This window comes from Ischnura elegans (genome assembly GCF_921293095.1).
Source record: "Ischnura elegans chromosome 13 unlocalized genomic scaffold, ioIscEleg1.1 SUPER_13_unloc_2, whole genome shotgun sequence".
In the NCBI taxonomy this organism is placed as follows: Eukaryota; Metazoa; Arthropoda; class Insecta; order Odonata; family Coenagrionidae; genus Ischnura; species Ischnura elegans.
Window position 1 is genome coordinate 8,134,493 of NW_025791658.1, and position 11,872 is coordinate 8,146,364.

General features: G+C 38.1%; 1 protein-coding gene across 1 annotated transcript; it reads left to right on the forward strand.

The window, feature by feature from the left end:
• Positions 1 to 10,430: 10,430 nt before the first annotated feature.
• LOC124172767 lies at positions 10,431 to 11,501 on the forward strand. Its single transcript, XM_046552256.1, has one exon. It carries the CDS (start codon positions 10,431 to 10,433, stop codon positions 11,499 to 11,501), a length of 1,071 nt encoding a protein of 356 aa, XP_046408212.1.
• Positions 11,502 to 11,872: the final 371 nt, after the last annotated feature.

Sequence of the window (11,872 nt, forward strand, 5' to 3'; positions counted from 1 at the left end):
CACTCCTGACTTGGTATAATTATAGTCAGTAATGATTTCAGGCTTACGCATTTCTCCTGATCTGTCGTCAATTGAAGCATCATGATGCATAGAAGAAATCATTATAACGTTCCGGTTTTTCTTCGGAATGTAAGATAAGAGTGTCAAGTGTTTCTGAAAGGCAAAAATGCTAGTTCCTACAGCTCTTTGCTTAGCGTTAGATAATTCTGGCGGAATTTCAACCTTGTTTTTCCTCATGGTACCTAAGTATGTTATCCTTTTCTCTAACAAGTCTTGTACCAAGGGAATACTGCTGAACCAATTATCAGCTGTAATATTTCGTCCAGTGCCTGCCATTGTTTTCGCTAAACGCTTCACAACATCGCATGGCCGATTTGACAGGCGGAAAGGTCCTTCTGGTTGTGTTCCAAGATAAACTTCCATAGTCTTTGTGTACATCGATCTAGCATCCGTCAAAGTAAAAACTTTAATCCCATATTTTGCCGGCTTGCTTGGGATGAACTGACGAAAGGGACATTTACCTCGAAATGGAACCAATTGCTCATCAATTGTAGTTAGCTCTCCTAAATTGTAATATTTTTCACAGTTAGAGGTAAAAGTTTCAAAAACATTACGGAAAGCAGTGAATTTGTCATGCTCACGTCTTTGTGGTCTGTCTTTTACGTCATTAAAGCGGACGCAACGCAATAGGAACAAAAATCTTTTCATACTCATTGTAGTATAAAATATTTCGATTCCAAACCCGTCTCTATCCCATAAATCACGGATATTTTGATGTCCAGAACGAATGGAACCTGACAAAATAAGAAGACCTATGAAAGCCTTCATCTCCTCTTCATCAGTCAATTTTGCATCTCGATCTCTACTGAATAGCAAAGCAATCTGGGAGATGTAAATATTTGTGCATATGGTCACTATACTTACAGTAGCATCATCTAAAAATAGTCTGTAGCATTCGATAGGGGTTTTTGCATTTTTTGCCTGCAGTAATGGTCCCGACGAACTAGACACAATGTTCACTTGTGGGGTCCTAACTCTGCGTGAAGGTGGAAGCTTTTTCCAACGCGTTACCTTATCTTTTCCAACAAAATCTAATGAGGATGACCTATTGGGAGAGTCGTTGGCACTACACATCTCATCATCAGATGCACCACTTTCTTCTGTCCCCGTATCATGTTCCGACTCACTAAGATGATCCTCTTCCTCCGAAGCAGTAGAATCTCTTTCATCCTCGGAGGGGATATCCCAAAGAAGGTCAAGGATGCGGTTTCTTTCTCCTTCCTCTTGCTCATTCATCTTGTCCGCGAAGGGCAAACTCAAATATTTTAAGGATATGTGTCGAATTCGATGCCGGCATGAAACTGATAAAAAATAAACAGCACAAATAAGAAATGAGCCTAATCAAGAGTAAAAAAGAGTCGTTTCAGGCGTGATGTGGTGAAATAAAATAATTAAATAATACTGGCAATTTGCCACAAATAAATCTTTCCTGATGATGAAGTATCACTTCGAAATCGGTCGTAGTAAAGATTTCTTTGAGGAAATTGCCAATATTATTTAATCTAATCAAGAGTACCATAAATGAACAAGCGCTTCATATACATACCCTGGATAGAAGAAGAAAAATCAGCGGGTTCCCGAGTTACTCCGAGGAAGCTTCAACTACAGTCACAGTTTTCTTGTTCACTCAAAAAGTGTTTCCCCTGCAAAGCACCGTTCTCTTCACGGCAAGAGAGGAAGTAGTTATGGGTACGAGCATAAACTACCTTACTAAATCAGAGGAGGAGTGGGTCATCTAAAAGCCTACGGTTGGTTAGGACGGAATAATGGGGTGAGGGGATTCTTTCAAAGTAAAGCACCTATTTTCTACAATGTGTCGGTTTGATTTTATCCCTCCTCGCTTTTGAATCTTCCATGAATAAATTGTAATACACGAGAAGGAGCGCGCGGTGTTCCTCTGACTCCGCAAGATTCTACTTGATCTGGATATAACTTAACCATTCCATATTCAATGTTGCAGGCCTTCGTAGCGTCACATTGCTTACATTTTAATTAAATTTGAACCCACTATTAGGTTAAGTAAGGATCTCATGACCAGCACTTAAGTTAGAAATGAGAGGAGGGTAGCGTACAAGGAAGACGAACGCACCACCTGGCGTCCCTGGTACACTACATTTGTAACGTTGGTAGGCGCGTGGGGTCTAAAAAGACCCGAATGCTTAAAAATATTATTTTGCGTGAAATTTATCCATTAAAAAATAGAGGTTTTTTATTTATCAGCTGTATGTAGGTGTCCTAGGAAGGTACTGAAAAGGTCAACTTCGAAAGCAATTTTTGTTATGAAATATTGCGTTTGCTACACCCATGGGGTCTTTAAAGACCCCACGCGCCTACTTAAGGGTTAAACATCATTTCACAATTGAAATAATTTAAATTTTGAACAGAATCTCAGTAATCAAATTGGTAGAAACAAAATAATCACGCAGTATTGACCAACTTAATATCTTTTTCAGTGAAACCATTTCATAAAATATGAACTTAAATCATTGAATTCCAACTTATACCAGCCCGAATTGAAGTATCATCAAAAACGTCCCTACCGTGTGTGTAAACAAATCTCCACAAGGAATTGTTGACTAACAGTAATGGCCGTGTACCTTTCGAGGGATAGAGAGGAATGATTTTTATTTCCTCGGAAGTTTTGCAATTTCGATCCAAAGATGAGCTTATCAACAAAGTGTTCTCGAGCATTATTGATAACCACGAAAATAACAAATATTTGACTGAGTGAGCAATTTTCACGGCTGCGGACGAAGATGTGGATGAATGCAACTTGGTGACTTATGATAAAATAGTTTGTTCTCCGCATTAATTCAAACCTATTGACTGTTTAACAAACAACGACGAAGCCACCAACTAGCAATCTGAAAATTTTCAAGCCCTGCGATGTGCGTGGATTACCACGGCACAATTTACAGTTGAAGTCAGGCTCGCTTTTCACGATGCTTCAAAACGTAAACCAGTTCAACTATGCCATGGAACGCGTTTGGTGATCTTAATTTGGAAATCTCTCGGGCTGGAAATCAAATGTTTGATTGTAAGATCAAACTATTACTTTTCGTTCATTATGTTTAAATGTGCTCATCGTGGCATTTGTTAGCACAATTTTAAATTGGTTCATTTTGCATTTCTTTACAGTGTAATTTTATAGGTTTTCAAGGTACATGTGCCTTTTTATGATTATCCACTGAGCGTGGAATCCCTCCGCGCGGAGCATTTCCAAAAGTAGTCCCAACTTGTGATTCGTAATAATGGGCTTATTTCGCGTCCAATTTTGAAAATATTTGCATCACTGTGTTTGCCATAAAATTTAAAACATTAAGAATACCCAAAACTATAACTTTTTATTTAAAATAAGTTTTCCATTTTTTGTTAATAGTATGGGTAGTGTTGCTTAGTAACTTAGTTTTCACGAATTAAGTCGTCATATTGCAAGGATCATCACCCCTGAATTGTCTTTATTGATTTCAATGTCACTATAAATCTGAAAACAAACGCAAAAGCAAGAGCCAAAGAGTGCTCGGCTTAGCATCGTAGCGGCGCTCATAGCCTCGCACCAATGTGGCCTTAAACAGCGGGGGGAGGAGGGGGCAAGAACCAGACTGACGTCACACGGGGTTTTCCCAGCATTCATACTAAGCGATTGTGTTTTCGCTCGCATAAAAATTTTCACTTTTCATTTAATCGCGGATAACAGATATCGCATTTAAAAATCTAAAAGCGTAAAATAGGTACTCAAGGAGTAATAATGTTTCATGTTTAGGCAATAAAAAATAATAGGAAACCACCCTATTATCATTTACGTAGATAATTGGTAGTTTTAATACATACGTCACTTGATTTTAGTCAATGCCTCTTTAACTAAATTATGCTAATATTGCTAGATATGTTTTTTGGAAGGATAGTCACCGACAGTGGGAAATTTCACATTCCCATTAGATGCCTACCTGAACTAAAGCGCCTTCGGTAAACCTTTCAGCAGAATGGATATGATGAGAGACAAATTTCCAAGGCCCTAAAAAAGTCCATATCCAAGACCAACTCAAGGAGAGAAGACGGAGAAAGAGGCGATCGAACTGAGAAGGCGTGTTTACCATACATCTCTTCAGTGTCGGGGAAAGTAGCGAGAATTCTGAAGAGATTCAACATACAGGCCATCCACAAACCAACAAAAAAGATCCGGACATGCTCGTCAAAGCAAAATATCCGGTAGGATTGATGACACCTGGCAATTACCAAGTGCCATGTGGGTGCGGAAAAATATACATCGGTGAAACGGGCCGCACTATAGACACGCGGCTCAAATAACATAAGCGCCACCTCCGCCTAGGACAGCCCGAAAAGTCAGCCATCGCAGAGCATTGGATGGAATGCAAAAATACTGTTAAGTCTGACGACACCAAGATGCTCTGCCGATCCAATGGCTTTTGGAATCGACTCATCAAAGAGTCTATTGAAATTAGACTGTCTAAGAATACCATCAATAGAGACTCCGGATATGCTCTGAGCAGCACCTGGAAACCTGTGCTCAAGACTATACAAAAGGCTAAGCAAAACCACCAATCAGAGCATGCCGCTGACGACAGCCAATCAGCAGTCACCTGACCACCAGAGTGACTGTATATAAGCAAGTCAAAATTCTCACTCACTATTTTGATTGTGAATTCCTAGATGAGTAAAGTAGATTGCGAAAATGAAGGAAGTAGTGTCATGAAAATATTTGGGAAGGCAAAACTGCCACAGTTTCTTAACACTAGTAAAATAATTTCTAACTGCATATCTCAAAATATAACACTAAATACACCACACACTATGCATGAATCTGATCTGCAGGATAATTTTATCAACGGCACAATAAAATGTAACCAGCTTTAACTTCTGCTTCTTAACGTTCTTCTACAGGAGTCATCTTAATATTTTCCTTTTACGTGTATTGGTGTTATTAATACTGATAACTGCTGGAAAACATTTAAGAAAAAGATAACACAAGTATTCAGTTCTTCATAACATAGTATTTAATTTTTTCTCAACTATTTTTGCCCTGACGAAAATAGATCAAAAATCGATCGTTCCAAATTTTGGAATAAACCGGAAACCGGGATGATTGATATGAAACCGGAAGTCGGAGTTATTGATGATCGACTTGTTTAACGAAATGTATCATGAGTCATTTGATTCACCTAGTGATTCAATCTTTTTGATCGAATCGTTCATTATCGACCCATCACTACTCGACATTCACAGCCCTGAGGACGATGACCGAGTCGGACATCGAAACGTTGGCAGATATGGAGTTCCTGACCCGGTGGCGATCCCGAGAACTCTTCACTAAGTCCATTCGCCGGGATAGCACAAAATCTTTCTTTCCCATTTGATGTTTGTTTTGAGGTCTTCGGGCACAACCGCTATCCGCTAACCGTCTCTCCTCGATTTCCTCTCAAAGAGAACACTCACATCAAAGTAAAACATATTTATTTTATCGTTATGAGGACCACTTCGAAATGGCTTCGAGAGACGTGACTATTAAAATTTGTCTGGAAAAGCCATCTGTCGAATGCACACTTGTATCGATTAAAACCTCGGCTGTAATTACAGCATTAGTTTACGTTAACTTTTATCTTATTTTTACCTTAATTTTACCTTTCAACACGAGTTTCAGTCCCTTGCTTTAATAAATAAAAAAGATATTAGGGAAAAATAGAATTTCAGGGTTTTCCATATTATATATTATACTCGATAATAGATGAAGTGGAATCTTCATCATTCTTAATTTTTTTACCTCTGTGATAAGAATTATATCCTTAAATTTTTGTTTATCTCGTAAAAGGGGAAACGTAGACAAAACGATTTGATTACATCCCGATTTACTTTACATTGAAAATAATGGTCGACATAAAACGAAAACTATGGTTGCCATGGAGCCCGTAATATAACGAAACATTTATGTTAGCAATCAGATACAACACTGAAAATTTCGGACAGGTATGGTCAAAAGCAAAGGAGAAAATGAGACCTATCGATATAAATCCATGGCGATATATTTTCATAAGGAATCGTTACTCATCAATATGATGTGTACGTGTGCAGGGACCTTTTCTGTCTTAGAAGACCATGGGTTATCGAAACTTGCTCCATTCACTGATCCATTCCTATTTCACCGAGAAGCCTATTAGAGTCTACAATGCTGAGAGCAGTTTTCCACTAGAATTAGCATCAGACACTAAATGAACGTACAGCTTTCTATGCATGGGAGAACCGAGGTGGAAGCATATGATAAGGGAAAGCGTGGACAAGACGGTACAAATATATGATCAACAGAACTCTCTTCATTATTAACCCTTGCAACAATCCTCTGATATACCAGCGAAAGAAAGAAAATGTATAGAAACTGCGGAAAATCATCTGTAAATTCAGTCTGTTAACCAGTCTGGCGCTCAAATGACGGAAGAAAAAATATGATGACAAAGGACATACATAATTAGCAGAACACTAGTGGTAGGAGTACTAAAGGCCGCCGTGACACTAAAAGGTATGTCATCAATTATTTTATAGTTCATGCAGCCGATAGTAAAAAAGCGTGTTTTCGACAGAGGAAAATAATAAAAAGTAACGAATATACGTTTAAACTCAAAAGGGCTAATAAGTTGGGATCACGGTTGTAAAGGGCATCATAAGTTGGGGAATCTTCGTAATGACAACTTCCTCATCTTTGAAGTTTCCTTTGAAGAAAGTCGCCCGAATCATATTCATTATCAATTTTTTTTAATCATCAAACGCGTTCAGTAGGATAGTTATGGTTGGTTTAGGTTACAAAAGCATCATGAACACAGGGCCTACATATAGATGTGAATCGTTCCCTGGTAAGCCAGGTACGTCCAAGGACTTAAAATATTCAGATAGATAGTTGGTGATTTCGTCTTCGTTTCTTATGCAGTTAACAGATTTGAATTCATGAAGAGTACCAAATATTTCATCCTGATGTACCTAGTTTGAATAATCCACATCTTCGCTCTGGTCCGTCAAAATTGTTTGCTCAATCAAATATTTTTGATTTTTCTGGTGATCAATCATATTCTGGAACACATTGCTGATGAGCTCACCTTCCGATGAAACTAATTTGCAAACATTCCGAAGAAGTTTTCTTTTTTCTAGATTCCTCAACAGGAACACGTACATTACCGTTTGTCAAAAATTGCTTGAAGATTTGTTTACAAACACGGTAGTGAAGAGTCAACTCGAGCTGGACTTTCATTAGCTCGAATTAAATTTTTTAAATACAATTTCAATATTTTGAATATATTTATCAATAAAAATGTCATATTGCTACGAATTTCAATTATTATATCGGTAAAAACAAAACAAATAATTTCATTTGTAGTTTTGACCGACTTATGAATTGTTGTTGCGTTACTAACTCCTAAAAACATATCACTGAGAAAGAGATGAATTTTTTGTGAAATTATCCTTTTCTAATATTCTGTATGTTATCCGGGGCTAAGACGAATCCAAAGAACCTAATATCAATAAAATCGGTGCAGCCGTTCTCGAGTTATAAGTATTCTAACTGACACGATTTTCGACTTTCTTTTATATATTATTTATATTTCTGAGGCGATTTGCAATAGATTATTTTTTTATTAGCCACTAGATGGCAGCTACTATCTGGTACATAATGTAGCCAATAACTTACAAAAAAAACTCGAGAAATAGCAGCAGAATCAAGTGATGGATGTCACTAACGCGGCACGCTTGTGGTGTTTGTTGGCAGGTTAATATCATTTACCAATAAGCTTGTGGGTGCCAATAGGCTATCATGTTATGAAAGAAATACACAAAAGATTGCATATTTTAGAATATTCTACATTTACATCTACATGATGCCCTGATAGCATCCTCTAGGGTGTTTGGCAGGGGGTGATCAATCACCAGCATGCAGTATGCAATTGGATTCCCACATGCACACCACGCGGTCCACGAAACGTCACGTATACCAACAAATATACCATATTCTGTTAGAAATAATAAAAAAATTAAGAAACATGAATTTATTTTTACATAGGTTAGTAGGCTACACTAAAAGTTATGCAATCTATTTATGAGTTCTATCGCTGCCGTTATAATTTCCTATTGATCATGGAAAAAAAACATTCCTAATCTGTCTGTTCTACAATGTATCTCTCTTATTTTACTAATTTGATGTGATCTTCCGTAGTATGTCGGCATCCGTAATGTATGGTTAACTTCGTTGGAAAAGACATTGGTCTTGAATTTATCTAAAAGGTTAAGTCTATTTTTCAATCTACGGTCCGACAGAGATTCCCATCCGAGTTTATCTAAGAGGTGAGTTACACTAACAAGACTATCGTAACGACCTTTCACATACATGGCAGCTCTTCTTTGCACGCGTTCTAACTCTGTTATTAAGCCTTTTTCATGAGGGTCCCAAACACTGGCAGCGTATTCCAAATGTGGTCTAACGAGGGAAAAGTAGCTAATTTCTCTCACTTTGTCGTCGCATTTACCTAATATTCTTTAAAAAAAACCCATTTTACGATTAGTTTGACCGGTTATTTCTCGAATATGTTTATTCCACGATAGATCATTATTGAGTCTAACACCAACATATTTCACGGATTCAACTGCCTTTAACTGGGTGTCCCGAATGATATAGTTACGCTGTAGGGAGTTATTCTTCTTCCAAAAATTCATTACGACGCATTTTTCCAAATTTAGTTCTAACTGCCAAGCATCGCACCAAGCTTGGATAGCAGCAAGGTCATTCGTTAGTTCATCTATATCTTTGCTGGAACGGATTTCTCTGTAAACTGCAGCGTCGTCTGCAAATAATCGTAACTTAAGGTATAGTTATATACTGTTGACCTTGTCCTAGTCAGCACAATTGCGGTAAAACATCTGCAATTCAGTTGTATTACAGAAGGTTTTACGAAAAAGAAGTCTGTTGGATTAGTGTTGTAATAGAGCTTCAAATTTTCTCTTAAACAATTGTTTTATGATTGAAATAAAAAGCTCAGTTACATGTGAGTTAATAATTGTATTTCTTTTTTAATCATGTAGATAATACCATTTTTATCATTCATTCCTTCTTTGTATGCTACGTTAATAATGCAACTACATTGATACTTAAAGTATCATTAAAAATTGTGAATAGACGAAAAATACTATTTCAATCTCCAATTTCACTAATTAGACATTAATTTGGGTAATTAGTTTCGACATTTCTGTTCAGAATACTGGCTCGTTGTATATCGAACTACACACTTGTTAATTCATATCTCAGAAAAGGTTTCAAAAACCCGTACAAATCCATAAATAAACCAAAGAAACATAAAAAAAGCAGAAAAAAATTAAAAAAGAAAATCTGAGCAAAATGGTGAAGTATTCGCTTTGGATAACTAGTAGAACTTTATTTCAGTTGCAAAAACTTGACTCATGTGGTGTCACCTCCATAGTTATAGTTAACAGTCAATCATTAATCGATAACTCGTAACAATGGGCCTGGAATTAGTATTGTTGCTATTAGTTATTCTATGGATTATCACGCGCTAAATAGCACGAATATTGCCTCTCCATTTGTATCTTGGCATGGTATCAAACTTGTGTACGTATAGTCATCAAGGAGACTTTATTAGGCTGGTGGTAATTTTGGGTGGTATCCTATAGGATAAAACCCCTGCCACACGCCCTATAGGCGGCTTGCAGGGTAGTATGTAGATGTATTAAGGCTACACTTCACGACTTACTTTTGGTGGAAAGAGCCGCCAATCTTTCATCCAATTCGTCTTAAGTCGGATCTTAAAAAAGCAAGAAGTTAGCCTTTACAATACCTTTCTGATCTTTCTCGAGGCGACAGAGGGTCTGTGCTTATAGATATGCGGCACCGCGTTTCTCATGTCTTAAAAAGTATAAAGAATGTTTAGGTCCGTTCTGGGCCGCCCTGGGGCGACCTTCAACCTGGAGATCTTTGGCACAGTCCTGTACCAAAACTGGAAAATTTTAGAGTCAGAATACCAAAATTGAACCTTTAAACTTGATTTCAATGATGCCTCATTTGAAAGCATAACTAACACTGTCTTGAGTAAACAGACTTATTATTAAAAATAGCACATTTAAATCTGATTAGATACAATTCTATCTCGAGAGAATTTCGAATAAAATTTCAAAATTTATATAATATATTCTAAAACCCCAGTCTTCTGGGTAGTTCTCCACCTGCGTTTTGCTCGAGCCCTCTGACCATGGAAGTCCACAACCCTTGGACGGGGTCTAAAATCTAACACCCACTCTCTCTCAGTCCTTCGTGGTGTGCGGACGTATTTTCCTGTTGCTCTCTCTACTTAAAGCAGTCCACAATGCCTAGTGAGTGCGTCAAGTGCGGTTCCAGTATAAAGCGAAACCAGAAGCAGATTACTTGTGATACATGTAAGAGACTGTATCACCCTCACTGTGCTTCATTGTCAGATACTGACTTGCAAACACTGGTAGAACTCCAGAAGTCGTGGTCCTGTGCTGTTTGCATCGATGAATCCCGGAATTTACGCGGTGACAACACCCCAGTTCGAGCCACAGGTCATTCAGCTCCAAGTAGAACATCGCCCGAGAATGCCGGCGACCCCCTCGCAGAGTTGCTTCATCGTATAAAGCAGCTGCAGGAGGATCATGGAGATCTGAAGAAGACCTTCATCACGTGGCAAGATACCTTCAACGACCAAACCGCACTCCTGGAACAAGTAAATGGGAAACTGGACACCCTAAAAGAGGACCAGAAGAAGCTAACACAGAAAGTAAGTGAAAACAGTGAACTGTTGACTGGACTTTCATCAAAATTTGTTCTCATTGAGGAAGAACTGTCAAAAGTTAAAGGTGCAGTAAACGTGCTCCAAGAAAAAGCAAATGACCTTGATCTTAAGTTAAATAAAGCTGAACAAAGCACACTGAAAAACTCAGTCGAGATAAGAGGTGTGCCGCTGTTCCAAGATGATGACATTCAAAGTGTGGTCATAAAAATTTGCTCCTTTCTTGGTGTGCATGTGTCAGCCGAGGATATAGACGGAGTTTTTAGACCCAGGCCTCGCCACAACAGTGATTCAGGCACACACGCCCCCCCGATTATTGTCAGTTTTGTGAGGCAGAGCAAAAAAAATGAGGTCATTGTGAAGCGTCGTGCCAAGAAAAATTTCAGCTCTAAAGACGCGGGTTGCTTCTCCGATTCAACTTCTCTCTCCCAGATCAATCAAACAATATATATCGATGAAGCCCTCACCAAATATAATAGAAAAATATTTGCCCTCGCTAGAGGTCTTAAGAAGGAGGGCAAATTAAAATTTGTTTGGGTGAAAAACGGTAAAATCCTTGTGAGGCAATCTGAAACCGGCCCTGTTGTTGTCATCGAATCTCAGAGAGATCTGGATCTTTTTTTATAAATAGCGATAAGTGCTTGTCTGAGACAAATCTGTATGCTAGCACTGATAAAAATATCAATATTTCATTAATTAACGCTCAATCACTTGTCGCACATTTCGATGAATTTAAAATGTACTATGATTCTAGAAAGATCCATATAATTGGTGTAACTGAAACATGGTTGAAATCAAATATTGGAGATGATTTTGTTGCATTGAACAATTATACTCTTTTCCGAAATGACCGTGAAGGAAAGAGAGGGGGAGGAGTGGGTATATACGTCCATGAATCCTTACAAGCTGAACTGATCGGTTCGTCCCCTAGTGAATATTCGAACCGGCCAGAGTATTTATGCTTAGAGGTATGTCGACCACCAACAAAAATTTTAATT